Source organism: Rhineura floridana, chromosome 1 (assembly GCF_030035675.1).
Source record: "Rhineura floridana isolate rRhiFlo1 chromosome 1, rRhiFlo1.hap2, whole genome shotgun sequence".
NCBI lineage: Eukaryota > Metazoa > Chordata > Lepidosauria > Squamata > Rhineuridae > Rhineura > Rhineura floridana.
In genome coordinates, this window is record NC_084480.1 from 106464105 (window position 1) to 106487142 (window position 23038).

A 23038-nucleotide genomic window follows, 5' to 3' on the forward strand; every position below is an offset into this window, starting at 1 on the left:
GTAGATGCTTATTCAGGCTTGGGGCATACCTGGTCTGTAACTTTAGCCATATCAGTTGTATTTTTTTTTTTGTTAAAATTACTAGTAGCTCCAGATGTGTATGCGCTCTAAATCAAATTTGGAGCATGCAAATAGCACCAATAAATCTAAATTAACTAACATGCTTCTGCTGGTATTCTAGGTCAGATGCAGATTGCACTTTCAGGCATTTGGGTTGGTGCATGCTGATAACAAACTAATAATAATAATAATAATAATAATGTCTTCATGCTTTTGACTATAAACTAAATTATATCCAAGCATATTATGTGAACAAGCTCTTTGAGGGGTTTTGGATGCTGAAGTTAGAGATCACTTAAACATTAACCATCAGTTGGACAAGCAGTAAATAGCTGTCTACTTATCAAGAACATAAGTTTGTCCTTTCTTTGGTTTAGGTCAGGAATGGCTAACCTTTGGCCCTCCAGATATTGCTGGACTGCACCTCCTTTCTTCCCTGACCATTGGCCATGCTGGCTGGGGCTGATGGTAGTTGAAGACCCAAAACATCTGGAGGGCCACAAGTTAGCCATCCCTGGTTTAGGTACATACAAAAAATTAGTTATTACATTTATATTACAACTTTCTTCCAAGGAGCTCACGACAGGGTACACAAATCTTCCCCCACCCTCAATTTCATCTTCACAAAAACCCTGTGAGGTAGGTTAGACAAAAGACAGTGTCTGGCCTAAGGTCACCCTGTGAGATTCATGGCTTAGTGGGGATTTGAACCTGTGTCTTGCCAGCCCTGGTCCAGCACCGTACCATGCTGTCTTTTGTTCAGAGCATTCTCATGTCTCCCTTTAAGTAAAGCACAGCTGATTTATGCTAGAATTAAAATGGCTTAGGTTGTAGTCCTTTGAGTTCTTAGTAGCAAATAAATCCCATTCAACTTACTGGATCTTGCTTCTAAGAAAACATGCATAGTTTTGGACTGCTAGTTATGGACTATTTATGTCTTAATTATGTGCATGCTCTCCAATTGGTTAAAGGTTTACACCATTACAATGATGTTTTAGTTCTAACAGTAGCAATTTTTATTGAATACTGATTTGCTGATTGCTTGTTTTTCAATGTTCATGTTTTGTCTCAGTCCACATGAATTTTCCTTGTATTGAGAAATTATTTATTATTCATTATAGGGTTTTACATTTTTCTGTATAAATCTTTTTATCATCTGATAAGTTAATGCATTTATTACCAGTGAATTTCCTTACGATCTGGGCAACAGCTGTGAACATTTAAGCACACAGTATGAACATGTTTACAATAAGATTACTTTCAAGTTTGAATACTACCCTTTACAAATGTCCTTGAATCCATAATCTATTGTCCTGAGCTTCATTAAGCAATCAGTTACCAGAACCTCCTTTTTAATGTTACTAAAAACAGTAGAATATACTTTGGAATGCTCAACTTCTTTTCAAATATATTCCCAAAGAGAGAAGTTCCATTGTGTTTAGGATAATCTGGCTTGGAATGCTGCAGTTGAAAAGGCTAAAATCCAAACCGTGTATGGAGAGAACTATCTGAACAGCCCAAGTTTATTTTCTGGTTTTGTGGCTGTGCTTGTTAACTGCTGAAGCCTTTACAGTCAATTATTACTGGCAGTGGGAACACCTAAAGTGAAAAGTGAATGCAAAGCTCCCACAGTGCATGCAGTTCTCTCTTACACACCTGCACATCCCTTCTTTTGATCCTGGTCATATTTGAGTTATAATGTAATTCTGTTTTATCAGCACCCCTCCCTCCTTCCACTGAGGGTAATGGAAGCAAAGGAAATCTCATTAGCCTGCAAATCAAGCTGTGTGATCTCTTTGCCAGAATGTTCTACTTTCTCTTCCCTTAATCAGGACTGTACGGCCAGGCTGAAATATTCTGTGTCCAAAGGAAGCTACAAGTACACTGTGTTGTTTTTGTGTATGTAAAACTGTATGTTCTTTGCAGTGACAAGTCAATTAATTAACTTGTTAGCAAGCAAAACAAATAATCTGCCAAATAATATTAGGAGCCAATCAGAGCCTGAACTGTAGGTCAGTGCAGCAAAATGGAGTTAAGGCTAAGTAGTGCCTCATGAATTATGAATACCTTTTAGGATCTCCTGAGTTGAGAGCTATTTGGTCAGTGGTGGCTAGCCCCGTTGTGACTGGTCAGGCAGAAGATGTGGAGCACAACAGTAAGTGGAGCTGGAGCCAATGACAGGCAGAGCCAGTTCTAGTTTTGCCCCCCTCCCCACTGAGCTCTAGGACTGCACCTACTAGATACATCTCAGTGTCTAGCCTTCAGAGAAAAGCTTGGAAATGTGTGAGCAATATCTGGGGAAAGAAGACATAGCTTCCATAAGGAAGCTGGGCAGGTAGTATAAGGACCTCTGAGCCCTACAACTGCTCAACAGTAAGTGGCTGCAGAAAAAGCTAGCCAATGTTTTCTTGTCGTTGCTTCAGCCCAAGACAAAGTGACGGAGTGCACCTTCATCACAGGCTGAATTTAGCTTCCCGTATGCTGATGCACATGCTTGAAAAGCAGCATCTGCAGCACTGTATCGAAAGCTGAATCAGATTAGACCACTGTTCTTCAACCTTGGGTCCCCAGATATTGGTGGACCACAATTCCCATCATCCCTGACTATTGACCGTGCTGCCTGGATATGATGGAAGTTGTAGTCCACCAACATCTGGGGACCCAAGGTTGAAGAACAGTGGATTAGACTTTTTCTCAAGGCCACCTGACACCCCTGTCCCACCCAAAGCACCTAAGCCCAATCTCTACAACCCAGCTTCTCTTCTTTCTCTTTCCTCACAAGCCACCCATTTAAAAACTAAAGTGAAATAAAAAAGGTGAATCTTGGAAGCAGAATATATTGTGCAGAGTAAGCTTATATATGGACATTTATTTTATTTCCTTGTTGCACACAGCTCTGATTATGCTACTTCGCATCTCCTTGTTTTTAGCACTCTGACATTATATAACCTTGATCAAAGAACAAAGGGTAGTAATAGGATGGGGGCAGGCAAGTGCTTCATGCTTTTTTGAAAACAAAAGAGAAAAATCCATTCAGATTATGTTGCTTCATGGTGAACTTTTGTCTCAAATGAACAAGGAAATGTAAGAGTCAGATTGGATTATCACTGCGGCAGAGATGCTGGTCCTTCTTAGTCTCCTCTAATTGTATCTGATCTTTTGTTCTCATGATGAATTTCAACCACTCTAAAAGCTGTGTTTGCAACCTTCACATGTTGGCACCTTGATGCTATATTCTGTCTCTTTCCCATTAGTATCATAATTTTGCTTAATAATTCAATTTTTCTGTACTGTAGTTCCTGGGCCCTGTGATCCTGAAGATTTAATTGATGGAATCATATTTGCTGCCAATTACCTTGGCTCTACTCAGCTTCTTTCAGATAAAACACCATCCAAGAATGTAAGAATGATGCAGGCTCAGGAAGCTGTGAGCCGAATCAAGGTGAGGAATCTATCTTGCTGTCTGTTTCTATCCATAAGTCAAAGCTGCAACTGTGAATGGTGCATACCTCAACTTTCTTCTGAAACATGCTGCAGTAATAATTTTGTGATTGGTCCCAAAAACATTGTCGGATTATTTCTTCAGGTATAATACAGTAGGGCCCCGCTTTTCAGCACCCTGCTTTTTGGCGTTCTGCTAATACGGTGGCACCAGCGGGGCGATCAGCTGTAGCAGGAGGAGCTCCAGCCGCCGCCTACTGTATTCCAGCCGCTGCGCTACAGTTGACAGCGATCAGCTGTAGCACAGCGGCTGGAATACAGTAGGGCCCCACTTTCTGGCGGGTTTTGCTTTTCGTCAGGGGCCTGGAACGTAACCCGCCGTATGAGTGGGGCCTTACTGTATGATGTTTTCATGATGTGTGGCTGATGGCATGCAGTAGTGGAATTTATTACATGTCCCTTGTAGTCTGAATGAAAGGGATCTCTGGGGGAAAATTAATACTTTTGCACTTCTTCTAAACACATATCATCCATTCTTTTCACAGTGTACAGAAATGGATGTGTGCTGCATTGTATGCACACTTCTGTGTACATTGGAGAGGCCATTGGTGAAGAGGCCTGATGGGAGGGTGAGGGAAGGATGTGATGGGAGGACCTTACATCAGTGGTTCATGCTCTGGTAACCTCACGTTTGGACTACTGCAACGCGCTCTACGTAGGGCTACCACTGAAGACGGTTCGGAAGCTACAACTAGTGCAAAATGCGGCGGCCAGACTGCTAACAAGAACCAAGCGGTCTGAGCATATAACACCTGTGCTGGCTCACCTGCACTGGCTTCCAATATGCTTCCGGGCCAGATTCAAAGTGTTGGTACTAACCTATAAAGCCTTATATGGCGCGGGACCACGATATCTGCAGGAACGCCTCTCCCGATACAAACCGGCTCGTACACTACGGTCTACTATGAAGGCCCTCCTCCGGGTCCCGACCCATAGGGAGGCCCGGAGGGTAGTAACAAGATCTAGGGCCTTCTCAGTGTTGGCCCCCGAATTGTGGAATAGTCTCCCCGAGGAGGTATGCCTGGTGCCGACACTATTATCTTTTCGGCGCCAGGTTAAAACCTTTCTCTTCTCTGAGGCATTTTAATTTAAGTTAATTTAAGTAAATGTTGTAATTTCATTTTAGATGGTGTACTTTTATATACTTGTTATATTAGATCCTGTAATTTTATTATTGTACATGTTTCTATGTTCACCGCCCAGAGAGCTGTTTGCTAGTCGGGTGGTATATAAGCTTAATAAAATAAATAAATAAATAAATAGATACAACTTGCTGTTTTAATATCTAAAAAACATTATGTTGCAGTGTGATCAAGCCCAAGAAAAAACCTCACACATACATGATGACTGTGGAGTGGGCACTGAGGACTTAGAATCATAGAGTTGGAAGGTGCTTATAAGGCCATCAAGTCCAGCACCCTGCTCAATGCAGGAATCCAAATTAAAGCATACCTCAGAGCATACCCCAGTGCAAGAATCCAAATTAAATACGGAGAGGGGAAGAATACTGATAGGGTGGTTATGTTGAATCTGTTGCCTTCTTTGAAAGGGATTGATAAGATTTAAGTTGTTTTAAATGGCATTTTGTGCTTTTTCTGATACAAACACAGTTTATAAAAAGTAGAGATATGTATATTTTGTCTTTTTAAAAATGTATTTTAACCATATTTTAAACAATATGCTATGATACCTTATACAGTTTACAATAAAGCAGAGTTTAAGCCTCCTGTCTAGCAATTCACACTAGTCATCCACAAAGGAGCTAGCACAGATCAGTGGTTTGCTGCTGTATGGTCCCATCACTGATGTCAGAAGTGTTACCTTTGCACTCGTGTCAGGAACTGACAACACTACTTGTCCTGTATCACAGCTTACTAGTACCATGAATGGTTATAGAATCATTGATGGTTCTGGGTCACTTAGTGGTTCTTGAAAGACTTCAAAGGGTAGAACAAGTTCCTAGCCAGGGCACTGCCACTGGTGTGCCTGCACATCCCTGACAACAACGCCCTGCTCCTCTTCCCACAGGAGTGGTGAGTAGCAGCAACACTGATATCAGGAAGGGAGCACTGTGTGGGCCGGTTCTGCTTCACAGAGATTGTTCAGTCCTTTTACAGAAGAAGTTTAGTGAATTTTATTGATGCTACAAATTGCTCCTTCCATTGTTGTTAATGGGGAATCACTTTTGTGTTTGGAAATTCTGTGCATACATCAGAGTGCCCATGGACTAAAGGAGTCTGGGTTTCTGGACTGGAATATGGAAGGAGAACAAAGGAAATACTTCCATCTATACCTTTATCACTGTGTTCTTTCTATCCATCTGTAATGTACAGTCAGTCCTAGCTTATGCCTCAGCTACACACTCGGAAGGCATCCTGAGGGTCATCTAGTCCAGCCTCCTACACAATGCCAGATATCACTGCAACATCCCTGCCACAGACTCTCCTTAAATACCTCCAGCAAAGGAGTCTTATCACCTCCTAAGAGAGTCTGATAGAATTAGAGAGACCTTAGTCTGTCCCAAACCCATTTTGCCTTGGTGCAAACCCTCCAGATGTTGTTGCGCTTCAACTCCTGTTGCCAGCATAACCAGTAATCAGCAATGATGGGAGGTGGAGTCTCCCATCCTCTCGCTTTAGTGAATGAAGCTCTAAACTATCCGTTGATCTGAGCTTTCACACTAGGAAGTCCCATATGACTCAAGTTTATTTCTTTCTTTATTAAATTTGTATCCCACCCGTCCTCCCAGAAGGATAATGGGCAAAGAGCTACATATATCCAGTTTTACTCCATTTTTATATATTTTTTTAAAAAATATTATACATACCCCACCCTTCCATTCATAGCATTCAGGGCATTTTATAAGAATTATTTTTCCTATGATTCCTTATTTTTGTTAACATTCTTCCTTGAAGCTTGGAGAGTATTACTGATTGCAAGGAGACTGAGAATTAAAAAACAAGACAATTTGTGTAAAAGTTTATTTATTTATTTATATCCCTTTTACTATTCAAAATAATATTACAGTCTCACAAGCAGCTTAACACAAATAAGCTTTTTATATAGAGTGGTTTGGGCTGTAGCAATGCCTTCATTTAGAAACCAGTCCCACCGATGACATTTACAGAACTCCATTTCAGTTTTAACTAAACACTGGTGGTATGTGCATTGTTTCTGCTCACGTTTTCCTCTGGCTGAAAACAAAGCATGGACATCTGCGTGTCAAAACATCTCTTCCTTTGGGCCCAAATAGCTGCTCGTTATTTATACCTAATACCTGGATTAATAAACAGTTGATGTTGATCATTGCCATCCTGCATACAGAACAGTCCTGTGGCCACAACCATACAGAAGAAGTAGCATGTCGGTTGACATGGTCACAGTTCCCCAGCTGTGTCTTCAGTGGGGGGCGCACTTTTTATGTCATGCTCATGCAAATCACCATCAAAAAGCTGCATAGTCTTAGTGGTTCATGCATGACTTCCTCCTGTGGCCAATGTACCTGTGCCAATCAATTAGAATAGCCAGTTGTTTAAAGGCAGGTTTACTTAAGTATTGCAATTGCCAAATGGAGGCTGCTTCAAACATCCTCTGTGTGACAACTGCTCCGTGTAGCAGCCATGAAGTGTAGAACAGCTTGTAACATAGATGGCACCCCCCTTGCACTGCATGGAGAACATCTATGCTGGCGATGGCATGAGGTTCTTCTTGCAATTGGGGGGGGTGTTAATCTACATGGCAAACCATCTGGCTGGGGATGTTTCAAGCAGTCTCCATAAAAATAAGGCCCAACAGTTTTTATTGATTTCTAAGTAGCATATTTAAGATTAGGTGGAGTTTTGCTCTATTGGAGTATTAGGGCTGTATTGCTTTTCTCTCTTCTTCTCATTTAATAAATGGTGCTTCTTAATGTCTTCATATCCATATGAAGCAGCCATATCCATCATTCAGCAGATTTTCCTTTAAGACAACTTGTTTGTTAAAAAATACGATTCAATGGACAAACATTTTCTTTTGTCTGTCTGTCTGTCTGTCTTCCTCTCTCAATCTGTATGAATGTACAGACTTATTTTATCAAACCTTGATTTACTGTGTGATCTTTTAAAATATAAAATGGAGCTGAAATTTAACTAGGTGGTAGTCACAGTCCTGATGTTTTAGATCCCTACTTGACTTGGAGTCTCTGCAAGTACTTATCTAACTATTCTATCTCTGTTTATTCCATGCTAAGCAGATGGCCCAGAAATTAGCCAAAAGCAGAAAGAAGGTGCAGTACAAACTCATCAGCCTGATGTTTTGCCTATTTTTGTTTTTGTTATTATTTTTTTAAATGCATTTCTTACTTTTGATTGTCACATTTTTTAAAAAATGTCTGTATCCAGCAAACATTTTCTTCTGATTTGTTTGAGTCATCATATAAATTGCCATTTTTAAGATAACACCAGTTGTGTGGTTTTTTACTCTTCTTTGTTGCTTATCATTAGCCATTTCATAAAGAGTGATAGTAGGGTAATGAAAATATTTAATTAAATGGAAAACAGGCTATTCCCAGAAGTACCTCTCAAATATAAAGTTGATGGATAAAGATTTAATTATACTAAATTGTATGCTTTTTAAAACTGTGTATTTTAGCTTCTGTTTAAAAGGCTGTTTGATTTTATGGATGTTATCAAATTGCTGGATACAAGAAAAAAGTTTACTTATATATGCAGAATTGCATACTAAGATTACTAAACGCGTATCAGACTGAGATTTAGATGGCATTTTTAGGTACTTCTTTAAAATTGTCCAATTTTTACTGTACAAAATTGTGCTTCTATTTATTTATTTATTAAATTTATTAGTTGCCCATCTGGCTGGCTGTCCAGCCACTCTGGGCGACGTACAAAATAAAAACATAAAAATACAGTAAAACATTAAAAATCTCAACAATAATAATAAAACCTAACCCACCCTAAAAGCCTGCCTGAAGAACCAGGTCTTCAAGGCCTGGTGGAAGCTCATCATACAGGGGGCATGGTGGAGGCCTTCTAGATGTTCCTCCTGTGGTGTTCTGCTGTCTGGCCACTAAGACCCTCATACTAGAACTGCATTATACATTCTGGTATTATACATTCTCTGATCCTTGCTTTGACTTGCTTTTCTAGATAACTTCTGCTACTCATGACAAAATCCTTAAGCTGATGTGTGTGAAAAGGAGGAGTCTTTGGACTATCTCAGAATATAGTAGCAGGACCCTGTTTAGTAATTCTTATGCATGTCATGAAAGAGGAATGAACAGTGGGCTCTTATGGATCCTTAGCTTGCTCTCCCCTCTTTGTCTCGTTCTCCTGCAGTACCGAGGACAATTTGATTGATTGATTTATAAAATATAATTTATAAATTAATATATATATAAAACTACCAATTTTCCTCAGGTAGCCTGCCGTCATGTGGGATATAGCGCCATCTAGCGTCCGAAGGCGAGAATGGATCCAAGTCAAGACCTGGGGCATCAAGCCCCTCCCACTCCAGGTCATTCTTGCCTTCGTCCGAGGCTTTTGGATCTTCTAGTGTAGCGTTTGTAGCTAAGGTTTTTGTGTGTTTTGTGAGTGATTGAGTGTGTGGGACTGATTGCGTCTTTGTCTTGTCATTCCCTTCCCTCTTTCACTGTTTTTATTTTTTGACTGGGACGTTTGTTGGGGTTGTTTTTTCCTTGGTTGTTCTCCCCCGCCCCCTTAGTCCCTTGGTTGGGGGTTGCGGCGGCTGCTGTTCCCCCGTTGGCCTCGGATGTCTCTTGTCTGACGAGCCTTGACTGGGAGTCAGTGGCTGCGGCTCCCTTTTACAGCCTTTTTCTTGCCGCCGCCTTCCGTTTCTCCTAGGCGGCGGCAGCTTTTATAGCTGCCTCGCTGAGAGCCACGGCTGTGGCTTCCCTTTGTAATTTTTACCACCAGCTTTGTTCTATCCAGGTGGTGGCGGCGGCTTGTAATTCGCTGTTGGAGGGTGCTGCGGCTGTTTAGAGCTCGCTCCTGCTGCTCCATTTCACAAGTTTGTTGGCAGCCACTTGGCACCAACCTCGGCTGTTAAGAGACCTCCCCTCCAGCTCACTTCTGAGGCTGTGAAGGGGACCGCGACTCATTCCCTACAGCTTGCTACTGCGGCTTTGGAGCACATGGAGGCCGCATTTTCCTTAGTCAGCTGCGATTTCTTTGCATTACCATTCTCAAGGCTGTAAGTGATCATTTTAACTGCCATTGCTTCGTCTTCCTCCTGCCCACCATTTTGTTTTTAACGTTTCCCGCTCTTTTCAGCGGGCGCCATTTTATTTTGTCATTTTTCCCCGCCTTTTTTGTTCAGGCTATGCTAGCTTCCCTGCTGTGTGACATAGTTCAGAGTTATTAGACCGTCTTTTATTTTGAACATAAAGTGCAACTATAGTCAGTTAATTCAAATTTAAAGAGCATCACAAGACCTCCACAGTAAAGTCAGCTCCACAGTAGCAGCTCATACTACAGGGCATTTGGGGCTGTACATTCTCCCCCACCTGTGGGTGTGTACTGACCTCTTTTCCCACACGACTTATTTGCTCAACAGCTGCACATTTGGGACTACATTCTCCCCCACCTGCGGACGTGTACAGAAGTCGACTTGGCTGTACAACTGCTGCAGTGTGCATTGGGACTGTATATTCTCCCCACCTATGGGCATATACTGAAATCCCTCGCCACACTGCACCCCCCACCTTTGTGCGTGTGTTGGTAATATATATACTGCATCTCTGTGCATGTACAATGGCAGATCAACAACAAGAGGCACATTCGTCTGGGACAAAGCAACCCTGCAAAGCCTCGCATCACAAGGCTGCTAAGCAAAAACAACCCAGACTTCACTCCAAGGCCGTGGCTAAAACCAAACACCTATCTAGCCACAGTGCCACCAAGCAAGCACGTTATGTTTCCGTTCCTCCTCCTGATGCTGCTGGCCAAGAAAGTTTAACAGCCCTCTTTCACTCGCCAGCTGGGTCATCTGAGGATGACTAAGGGTTTTCCTACCCAACCTGTGGACTGTCCCTCTCAACCCATTTTATCAACTACGGCTCTTACCTCTCACCAGTCTACTGATCCCCCTGCAGCTGTGTCTCAACAAGGGCAACCACCTGCTTCTTTACTGGGACTGCAGTTGTCTCCTGAATTCTTTTTGCAGTTGAAGGATATGTTGAGCTTTTTATCACAAGAGCAGTTGAGAGCCCAAACGACTCCGTTACTTCAGCACAGTGATCAACGACTTTCCTGTGCTTCAGCTCATTGTGGCTGTAGTGAGGTGTTCCCTCCTTCCTCACCTAACCTATTCAATGTCATCAGAGGCAGGATTGGAGATGGGAATCCCAGTTTGGAGGATACAGCGTATTCTCCTCAAGCCGAGGGGGATGAGTGGAGCGATGAGGCAGAACTCGAGGAGGACACGTCCTATCGCCTGTTTGATACTGCCGACTTTCTTCCCCTCACTCGTAGAGTTCTGGGCACATTAGGCCTTCAGACCCCACAACCTGAATCTACTGCTCCTCCGGTGAAAGAGGACATGGTCCTCAAATCTCCAAGATCAATGGAGCACTACCTTCCTGTGCCAGACCCTATCCACAAACTGGCCACGGAAGAATTGGATCGCCTGCTGCAGGCACGCCACGTTTCTATCATGGCTAAAAGACTTTATGCATTGTCGCCAGACTTGCCTGAGTGTCCCGGGAATAGACGAGCCGGTCTCTAGTTTAGTTTCGAGGCCCCTCCTTCCGAAACAAGGGGAGTCACAGCTAAAGGACCCGTTTGAACGCTGCATGGACTACGCCCTGCGGAAAAATCATGAAGCTACTGCCTTTACTATTCTGGCTTCCGCTGCAGCTTCCATCTTTTCAAGAGCGTCTATGATGTGGCTGGATGAACTCTTGGATGATCCGGATCTGGATCCAGTAAAGCTCAGAAAGGGCCTGATCAAGTTACATAAGACTGCAGCATTTGTGGCTGATGCCACCTTAGATGCCACTCATCTGGGAGTGCGGGCCCTAGCAGCACAGGTGGTCACTTGGCGTACGCTTTGACTCCGGCACTGGGACGCTGATTCCATGGCCAAGGTCAACTTATCAAGGGTACCTTTCTCTGGATCATTACTTTTCGGAGAGGAAGCCCTCAAAGCAGTCTTAGTAGACCCCAAAGAGAGCCGAAGGCCAGTCTTGGCCACATCCAAGAGGGAAGATCGTAGACCATTCAGACGTTTCACTCCATTCCGCTCCTTTCAGCCCTTTCGAGGAGCGTGACCTGGGGGACGGGGACGCGATTACCATTCTTCCGATTTCCGTTCCTCCAGAGGAACCTGGAACAAGCAACGCTTCCAGGGCAGAGTCCAGAACCGGGGAAGCCAAGGAGCCCCCACCTCCTCATATGCCAGGGGCGCTCATCAGCACAGACAATACTGACGCTTTCCCAGTTGGGGGCAGATTGCTATGGTTTGCAAGCCATTGGTTGCATCTGACAGAGGTCGCTTGGGTCAGAGATCTCTTCTTGCACGGTTACAAACTGGAATTTTGGCTGGCCCCTCCAGACAGATTCATTCCCTCCCCCCTGCCCAGAGTTCGATGTGGGAAGCCGTAGCTCATCTTCTCGACATAGCTACAATAGAACCAGTACCATTGGTGGAGACAGCACAGGGGGTTTGCTCTCTCCTATTTGTTCCCAAGTGAGATCTGTCATGGAGAGCGGTGTTAGACCTCAAATTTGTCAACCGTTTCATGAAATATCGACGGTTCAAAATGGAGTCCCTGGCGTCAATTATAGAGGCTCTACACGAAGGGGACTTTCTGGCTTCCATAGACCTGAAAGAGGCTTACCTCCATGTGCCCATCTGCCCGGCCCACAGACGTTTCCTGCGATTTGCCTTCGGCCCCCATCACTTTCAATATCGGGCAATGCCTTTCGGACTCTCGTCAACCCTGAGAGTCTTCACCAAAGTGCTGCTCACCCTGGTGGCTTCCCTCCGCCTCCAGGGCGTTCATATCTACCCCTATCTGGATGATCTGTTGATTCGGGCGGGTTCCAGGGATCTGGCCCACTCTCACATCCACTGCATCCTCACGGTTCTGCGCACCCATGGTTGGCTTGTCAACCTCGACAAAAGTCAACTTCAGCCAACTCAGCAGCTGCAACATCTGGGCACAATTTTAGACACCGCACAGGCCATGGTCTTTTTATCACCAGATCGGATTACGGCCATCAGAGAGATGGCTTTGCACCTCACATGTCGATCAAGCGCGGACATGATGCTTCTGGCAAGGGCTTTGGGGATGTTTGTGTCGACCAACCACATCGTACCATGGGCTTGGTACCACACTCGACCCTTACAGTGGGCTTTACTCCCTTTCCAACAGGACATTGCCACGTCCAACCACCGGATAATCCACCTGCATCCATCTCTGCGGGCCTCCTTCCATTGGTGGGCGACAGTCAAAAATCTCAGAAAGGGAACCCTGTTCCGAGAACCAGACAGAACTGTAATAACAACAGATACCAGTCTGTCCGGATGGGGGCCCCACTGCAATTCCCAATTTGTTCAAGGTGTCTGGTCCAGTGCAGAAGCGAGTCAGAATATCAACTGGCTGGAACTGAGAGCAGTCCATCTGGCTCTTTGGCATTTTCAACCTGTGTTCCTTCTGGGCCATGTACTGATTCAAATGGACAATACCTGTGTGAAATCACATCTGAACAGGCAAGGGGGAACCAGATCACAATTCCTCCAGACGGAAGCGTCTCAACTCTTTGACTGGGCCGAAATACATCTAATATCACTGAGGGCAGAACATCTCAGCGGTGTTTTGAACGTTACGGCTGACTGGCTCAGCAGACAACAGATGATCCCGGGAGAATGGAAGCTTCACCCCATGGTGTTCAGCCTTCTCCAGTGACGGTTCGGCATCCTCTCGGTGGACCTGTTTGCCTCCAGTCACAATTACCAGCTACCTCACTACTTTTCCAGGTATCTGGACACCAACGTGGAATCGGTAGATGCACTGTTGTCACCGTGGCCAGCAGGCCTCCTATATGCTTTCCCCCCGATACCGCTACTGAGCAGGACCTTGAGGAAGCTATGATGTGAAAGGGCCTGTCTGGTCCTGATAGCCCTGTACTGGCCTCACCGGCCGTGGTTCTTCGAACTACTCTCCCTTTCAGTGATGGACTCTTGGAGGTTGCCACTCAGGCCAGATCTCCTCTCTCAGGGTCCGATATGGCATCCGGATCCCGAATGGCTCAATCTGACAGTGTGGCATTTGAACGGGGACATTTGATTCGTTCAGGACTTTCTCAGGAGGTTGTGGACACAATCCTCGCGTCTAGAAAACAGTCAACTTCTCGTATCTACCAGAGCACTTGGTTTGCCTTCTCTAACTGGTGTGACTCTCAGAACATCCAACCATCTCAGGCTAATGTTCAACAGGTGCTGCAATTTCTACATAGAGGTCTGAAGATGGGACTTAAACCTAACACCTTGCGTCGCCACGCCGCCACCATATCCTCTATTCTCTCCGTCACATCTCCTAGTGTTCCTATGGGCTCACACCCACTGGTCAAACGTTTTTTGAAGGGAGCCGCCCTACTATCGCCGGCAGTTTGTCACCGTTTTCCTTCATGGAGTTTATTGAAGGTCCTACAAGCCCTGCAGTGTCCTCCTTTTGAGCCCCTTCGATCTGTGCCATTACGACTTTTGTACTTCAAAGTCCTGTTTCTTGTGGCGATCACCTCGGCTAGAAGAGTTTCAGAGTTGGGGGCACTGTCCTCAGCCCGCCATCTCCGTATTTTCCATAATGACTCAGTGGTACTGCGTCTAGATTCCTCCTTCCGTCCCAAAGTCGATTCAGCGTTCCACTGTAACCAGGACATTGTTCTTCCCTCATTCTGTCCGAATCCTGTCCATCCACTGGAGAAAGCCTGGCACTCGCTAGATGTCCGGAGGGCCCTCAAAACCTACCTGTCTCGAACCCAGGACATACGGTCAATGGATTCACTGTTTGTATCCTTTCATCCTCGTACTCTGGGGAAAAAGGTGGCCAGTTCTACGTTATCTTGTTGGTTGCGTGCCTGCATTGCATTGGCCTATGAGTCGCTTCAGCTGCCAGTGCCTCGTAACATAACGGCGCACTCAACTAGGTCAGCAGCCACTATGGTTGCTTTCGCAACCAATGCACCTCTTGCAGAGATTTGCAGAGCGGCGGTATGGTCTACTCCAGATTCCTTTATAAGGCATTACAAGAGACCGTTACGCTTCTGCCGATGCCTCCTTTGGGAGGCGTGTTTTACAACAGGTTCTTTATGACAATTAATCAAGGGGCGGTCCCTCCCTATTGGGGGCTGCTTTGGTACATCCCACATGACAGCAGGCTACCTGAGGAAAATGGGCCATTGGTCTCATCTGAAGGGTGATTTTCTCAGGTAGACTGCCGTCATGGCCCTCCCTGTTGGAGGCTTTTTGGGTTTTTGGTACTTTGCAAATTCTCACTCTTCAGAGTTATACTATTTAAACTATTTAGTTAAGTCAAGACCCTTTTGGAGCTGTTAAAGTGCATGTAATCTTTGGGTTATTATTTGGGACAATGTTTCCTTGTTGGTAGGCCCATTGGCCTTTTCTGTCTTTTCAGATATATCTCACTTCGGTCTCATCACAAATGAACTGGAGTGGGAGGGGCTTGATGCCCCAGGTCTTGACTTCGATCCATTCTTGCCTTTGGACGCTGGATGGTGCTATATCCCACATGACGGCAGTCTACCTGAGAAAATCACCCTTCAGGTGAGACCAGTGGTCCAGTCTCCCTAATCCAAAATTATTATTCAAATATAAAAGAAAAGGCTACCATTTAGAAAAGAATGATACATGTACTGCTTGTCCATTTCTTCTGTATACCATCTCTGTAAACTTATGCAAACAAGCAATGTCTAATGTGTTAAATAACTATTCTCTAACACAGGGTAGCCAACGTGGTGCCCTCCAGATATTGTTGAAGTACAGCTCCTATCATGCCTGACAATAGGCCATGCTGGCTGGGGCTTATGGAAGTTGGAGTCCAACAGCATCTGGAGGATGTTGTGTTAGTTACTCCTGCTCTAATAGACAGGATTATAGTTTTTTCCAACATTATTATTACAACATTTATTGCCCACCCTTCACCCAGAGGTCCCTTAAAATACTGTTAACAACAATTAAAAATAAGCAGAATTGCAAAATAGGGTGGGTCCTAAAAATATACACCTCTGGTGTCAAAGGCCAGGGTAAAGAGGCACGTCTTCAGCATTCGCCTAACGTTTTACAGTGAAGTTGCCAAATGCACCTAAGTGGGGAGGGAGTTCCACAAAATGTCCTCTCGCAGGCCACCCCCACGAGCTTCTGAGAGTGGTGGAAGTACCAAAAGGGTCTCCTCTGCTGATCTCAACATATTGGTCAAGGACAATCTTGTTGCAGTTTAAGAGGTTATCAGTCAGGACAAAGAAAATACTACAGGTTCATTGTTGTCAGGCTCTCCTTGAACCCACTAGCCATATCCTAACAGAATATGGTTTGTAGATTTACGGAAATCCCAGATACAGTGTTGGACACTGTAGTACTTTCTATTTACAGGAAAGAGGACAGCAAGAATGTGCATGCACTCAGGTGTAGATTCCCTTTCATACCAGAACAAAATGTTTACGTGAACAGGGATAATAGGCAAGTAATTTGAAGAGGATGAACACTTTTGTGCACAGTATTGACTTGAGCTCTAATTCACGTTTCATACCAATATGTAGTTTCCACACCTTTATGCTTATCATTAGCTTCTGCAGTCTAAATATTATATTTTGCATTGTTCTTCTGGTGCTATGTCTTAATGCTGTTTTGAGTTGTGATCTAACACAGTTCTGTTTAAGGATTTTCCTCAAATGCTGCTGCTGCTGCTGCTGTTAATTAAAGCTGACTTTAATTGCAGGCCCCTGAAGGTGAATCTCAGCCCATGACAGAAGTCGACCTCTTCATCTCAACACAGAGAATAAAAGTGCTGAATGCAGACACTCAGGTACAGCAAATAGCAATCATGTTACCAAAACTGGGCAGTGTCAATGTATCATTGATTCATCTCCCATCCATTTCTATTTCTATCTCGCTTAACCTGAAGGTAACACATTTTAGATCATTTATTAGGATGTGAAATGATATAATAAAACCATTGCTTTCCAAATGTTTGACAAAGGGAACTATCAACAGTGTTGTGTTTTATTTTTGCTGTTCACCTCACATAGGTCATCTCCCACTTTACATCCCACATATTTTTACCGTTGCTTATTATTAGAAAGGAAAAAAATGAAAGTTGTGCCAATAAATGTCAGTTTGTCAAGAAAGAATAAAAAGCTAGGTTTTGAAATGTCTTATAGCATTGTAGGCTTAAATAAGTATTGGAGGGTATATTAAAGTTATTAGGGTTACAAATATAACTAAAAAATACTGCTAGGTTCCCCTAGCCCCAAATCAGAGAAGCTTATGCACTCTGCAAAGAGGCACAGGCCACGTACTGCCATAATCCAAGATCTGGCAAGTGGGAACTTCTACTCTTCTTTGCTTTTAGGAGGTGATGAAAATTCCCTTTAATGTGGAAAACGTAAGTGTTTGTGTATATTGAATGCCAATGTACTTTTAAGTTATTATGTGTCAGTGCTGAAGCATGCTAATAGAAAGGTTTTGTCTTCTCTAGGAAACTATGATGGATCATCCTCTGAGGACCATTTCCTACATTGCAGATATTGGAAATATAGTTGTACTGATGGCTCGCAGGCGAATGCCAAGATCTAATTCCCAGGATAATGTGGAGGCATCTCATCCCTCCCAGGATGGGAAGAGGCAGTACAAAATGATCTGCCATGTCTTTGAATCTGAGGATGTAAGGAGCTTTGTTGTTTCTGCAGTAAAAATGAGTGTAGAGTTGTTCCACTTTCTCTCACATGCAGCCACCAGAGACACTTGATAAAGCCACTGATGGCATAAAAGCAGGATCTTTTATATTGATCCTGGTACAAAAGAAGGCCCTACTTTAGTCAGCTGGAGGGTGGTTGGTGACTGGTGATAGGGCTGCCCTGCTTGATTATGATAGCTAACCCAGATTATCCCAGTGGAAGGCAGTATATGTGTGGGGGGAAAAAAACATTCAGAACAGAGGAAGAGAACAAGAGAGGAAGAGGAAATGCTTCCTTTCCTCCAAGTGACACTTCATGAAAGATAGCCAACGTGGTGCTGTCCAGATGTTGGTGGACTACAGATTTCATCATCCCTGACCATTGACTATGATGGCTGGGGCTGATAGGAGTTGTAATTCACAACATCTGGAAGGCACCGTATTGACTACTACCCCTGCTGTATGAGTTGGTGAGAGGAAGAAGTTAAACACAGAGAGGTCTCAGGAGCACAGTCTGACAGTATGGTCAAAGGAGAGAATAACCAAAGCTAGACATCCTTTTCTCTTAATTCCACTAGGCAGTGGATGACAGCTGCAAGATGACTATGATCATAACCTGTTCACGCATAGACCAGTGAACAGAAAATCAACTGAATACACCAACTGGAGGAGGCAAAACTGCTCCTTGGAAACAATTTTTGTTTTTGTTTTAGAGGCAGGCCTGGTTGTGTGAAGCTAAATCATCCAGGAGAAAGTCTAAAGTGAATGAAAGATTAGTTGATATTTCTGTGAACTAACAGAGATACTGGGCAATAGGACCACCTGAACATGTTTACGTGTGCTGTGTGATACTTCCCCAGAGGACTGTGATCTACTTGAGGAGACCCTAAGCAAGCTAGGAACAAGGGGCTAACTGTTCGGAGAGTTCTGTCAGTTTTCTAAGGGTCCACATAATATTCTGGGGTTCTGCCCCCCTTGTGGCCCTTAATGAGCCATAGGATTCAGCAACCATTCATCATATACTCAGTTTAAGGTACTGCAGCTGCCATGCGTATACTCCACCCACAGTTCATGATCAGTGTGAATGGCACTTCGTAAAGCTCTTCTGGCTTCCACTTGACATCATGAACTAATGTGATGTATCTGATTTTGTTCCTGTTTCATTCTTTCTTTCCTTGGCAACTGCTACAGGCACAGCTAATTGCACAGTCCATAGGCCAGGCATTTAGTGTGGCCTACCAGGAATTCCTGAGGGCCAATGGAATAAATCCAGAAGACCTGAGCCAGAAGGAATATAGTGACCTGCTCAACACCCAGGACATGTACAATGATGACCTGATCCACTTCTCTAAGTCTGAAAACTGCAAAGATGTACGTCCCCATTTTAGTCACAATGCCATTGAGCTAATAACCCTCCTGAGCAGTCTGATGCTAGTAACAATTATACAGCCATTTCATTCCTCATGAGTGGCTTCTATCCCTGCTCTTCACCCTCTTGCGATATCAACAGCAATTCTTTCCTCCTCCTAACCCCTCCCCTTTTATTTTTGAAGAGAGGGAACAGATAGCTAAATTTATCTGGTTTGGATTGAGTACCGTATGCTGTACACTTTCTTTAAGAAACAGCTTTCAAATATTTGGCATGCTGTACGTTAGTGCAGTGAAAAAAGAGTTAACGCAATCAGCAATTTCACTTCTGTAGGACGTAACACAGGCTTTGCAAGAACTTGTTTAAAAATGCCATATGTTTGAAGCTGGCTTAATAGATAAAATGCTATTAAATGTAGAAGAATAACCATATGAAGCTGTAGTTTGGAGTCATTTAGATCCATAGTAATAAAAGTGTGTGCACGCAAAGGCAGCTTCATATATTCTGCATATTTCATAGAGGGGAAAGGCTTCAGGTTGTTCTCATTTTTTATTCTCCTAATTCAGGTTTTCATTGAGAAGCAAAAGGGAGAAATTCTGGGTGTAGTGATTGTAGAGTCCGGATGGGGATCCATCTTGCCTACTGTTATCATTGCCAATATGATGCATGGAGGACCAGCTGAAAAATCTGGAAAACTGAACATAGGGGACCAAATCATGTCTATCAATGGGACTAGTTTGGTTGGCCTACCACTCTCTACATGCCAGAGTATCATAAAGGTACAGAAAATATACTCCATCTTAAAAAGAGCTCCTGACTAAGCATGTTCCAACAAAGAGGGTGATCAAGGCCATTGGCTCTTCAGCAGATTAAAGAGGGGTGATCCTTGAGCATAGCCACAGGTTTGAAAGCATCCACTGTGAAAGCCAGTGGAATTCACAAACTCTACAGTGCATTTGCACTGCAGCCTTGCTATTAAAATTATGGCATTCAACAGCATGAAAAGACGATCCAGAGATGCAAAAGGTGTGCAAAAGGGTATTGTGCCCAATGAATGCATAGGTGATATATATCTACAGTCAAAAGATGGATGGAAAATTCCTCCCACATTTGGGAGAGCTATACCCTGTTCTGTGGTACCATTACCAGGATATCTAATGTTAACTAGATCTGCTTTTCAGTCCATAAAAGTCTCTCATTTTCCCCACACCACCCAGTACCAACTTAAACGCAGAGCAGTCAATTCTATATCAGCCCCCACTTTGCATAGAACAGCTGGGGTCAAGAGCCCTCTGTAAAATGGTCACTGTGTTGGATGGTCACTGTTTTGGAGACCATGAATTAACTCCCTTGACCTGATGTGTGGTTTACAATCGGGAAAAGAGGGAAAGCTGCAAGGTGCAGTGTGTTGCATTTGCTTCAGATGAACCAGGGTTCAAATAAATGTTTTTCTGCATGGGTAATGAAAGTTGTTGATCGATACATTGTTATGTTTGGTTCCTTCGGGAGGAAGGGCGGGATATAAATGCAATGAATCGTCATCAATTTTTTTTATTGAATGGTTTTTTGTACAGAAAAATATAGGGATATAAGTCATAGGGTTACATTCTCACATTCATAGTACATTAGTTGTGATCTCATATATTGAACTAACAAGTGATAATTAATGCAGCATATAGTTCATTACTGGTTTCTGACTGGAGCAGTGAACATGCAGCCCCCACTGAGTGATTATATTAGGAGTAATGTGCATAGTTCCACATCAAGCTAGCGACTAACACACGGTTCCAGACTTCCTTCATTTAATGTTGGTTATACAGCCAATCTAGTGTTCTTCTTTGCCATTTGCTATTTAGCCACCAAGTAATAAATGCTGTTTGATTCATTTGAATCTTTCTTGAGCAAAGCTGGTATTTCTAATGTTGCCACTGTGTGTGTGTGTTTGTTTAATTTGATAGCGTGTGTTTGTATTTTATCATTTATTGTATATTGTTATTTTTTATTTTTTTATATAAGCTGTTTTGAGCACTTGTGTGGAAAGGCAGAGTAGAAATGTTTTAATAAATTATAACCTAAAAGGGTAGTTCAGTGACAAAAAAATGAATCATAGTAGCTATTGACACAAAGACATCTTATTCACATATCTAAAGTGGCGGCATGCTACTAATGTGCATAGCATAAGCACCTGCATTTGCAAAAGGAGACTTCTTGCACAAACTGCTTCTAAAATATAAGATAGCTGCCTTTATCATTAAATATATCAGCTAGCAAACTTTTTAATGGACTATATGATGTGCAAAATAACACTTGCAAGAAGCATTGCTGGTCTTTTCTAATTCTTGGTAGACTAATTGCAAATATATGTGGCATGTTGGGATTTTCCTTCATTTTTTCTGACTAGGAAGGCTAAAAGGCGGACATATGGGACACAGATGATTGAATCTGGATTGGCTGGTGCATTTTGTTCTATAAATAAAGCCAACCAACCACCACAAACTGGAAGTTATAAGACAGAATGAAAATGTCTTATGGCCTTGTGTTTCTTTGCATGCCAGATGGCTTGCAGAATGGCCTTTTCATCATATCAGGGTTGTATTTTATTTGCTGTCGTCTTCCCACATCTATGTGTAGTCATCTTTGCTTGATTAAGAAACAAGCTGAGCACAGTAGTATATATGGAAGCAAGAAAGAAAACGCTTTGGCATTTGGTGCTCTCCAGGAGTTCGTTTCACATATGACACTTATGAATATTGATAGGTAGCTAAGGGCACTGGCAGGAAAAATTGACCACAAAGAGAAAGGTTAAGAAATGAGCTTTTTTCTTGTATTTGCAAAAGGTCATTATAAAAAACACTTGAACTTTTCTTGCATACTAATAGGAAAAGAAATAATTGGTTACATCAGGTTAAAAATATAACAAAAGTTGTGTTAATGGGTTAAGTGACACAGAAATATGATAGCCTGAAATGTGTAAAAAGTTTCAGTCTGCATAAAGATGAAGGTGGTCAGAGACTTTATTATTAGGTCACCTCAGTTCCCTATGCACATCCTGGTTCTCTTGCTACACATTTCTTGTGGTCAGTAGGAATTATTATTACTCCCTGACTTTTGAAAGAGGGATTGCTCAACATTTTATTGGTCTGATACTTCGATTTAGCTTATACAGGTATATTTGTGAATGTGTTACTTGTGACTACCCCATTTCCATGGCTATGACTCTGGCATTCTTACATCCGTCTTTTGTGCCTTTGAGGCAAATTGCTGCCCATGAGGACTTTTGGAATATGCAGCAGGGCCATCTTCACAGAGATGGGCCGCAGGAATCTGGACTGGTTTCTTGTAATCCAAAGGGCACAATTTGATGAGCTGATCCAAAAAAACCCTTAAATGGCCAGAGCCATACATCATTTAAAGACAAAAGTGCAGTCCAGGCACTATGAATAGAAAGGCTACGTAGATACTGTAGATGTTCTTCCTTTTATAACTGTCAGCAAGTCCCGCACATGGGGCATTTCACCCTTTAGGCAACAGGAGGCAGACTTGTAAAAATCATGATCCTTCTAAACTAGGGACTTGCCTCTCCTGTTATCTCCGAATTAGTAACTGCACATTCGCACTCTGCCAGGTCTACATATGTAGCAGAATGAGGTGGTAATGTGAACCGTGCCACTTCAAGCTGCAGATGAGCAATGCCATTTTTAAATGTTCACTAAAAAAAGCAAGCCAGTCCTGCTGGGAGAGAGGCTAGATATAAAGTAAGTTGCCAAGTCATATCACTGGTCCTTCTAGACCTTTAGTGGGTCTCCCAAATTTCAGATTTCTTTCCCAGCTGTACCTAGTGATGAAGGGTATTGAACCTGAGACCTTTTACATGCAAAGCATGTGTTCTCCCACTGAGCCACCATCCTTCTCTGGGTCTAGCCCAGACAGCTTCCTGCTTTTCTACGTGCAAGATTTACTTACTTACTTACATAGGAGAGCTATCAGAAATGTGGTCCTCCAGTTGTAGTCTGAAATGGTTATTTCTGGGTAGAAACTCACTCATTGTTCCGCTGGTTCCAGTGCATCTCCACCTCTCCTGAAAACAGGCACACGACGCTGGTCAAACCCCACAATTTTTTACTGGTGGGAGCAGCTCGAGGATTTTTTTTTTAAAATTCAGCTTCAAAGAGATT

The 23038-nt window shown here is 43.2% G+C and overlaps 1 protein-coding gene across 8 annotated transcripts in view; it reads left to right on the forward strand.

Annotated features, from left to right (window-relative positions):
* Window positions 1–23038, forward strand: part of APBA1 (amyloid beta precursor protein binding family A member 1) — a 112510-nt gene that overhangs the window by 80522 nt on the left and 8950 nt on the right. For all 8 annotated transcript variants that reach the window (XM_061628385.1, XM_061628404.1, XM_061628441.1 and 5 more), the window contains 5 exons: window positions 3357–3502; window positions 16538–16624; window positions 17297–17482; window positions 18686–18865; window positions 19430–19642. In XM_061628385.1, the coding sequence (XP_061484369.1) occupies window positions 3357–3502; window positions 16538–16624; window positions 17297–17482; window positions 18686–18865; window positions 19430–19642 (812 nt within the window). The remainder of the gene's footprint in view (window positions 1–3356; window positions 3503–16537; window positions 16625–17296; window positions 17483–18685; window positions 18866–19429; window positions 19643–23038) is intronic.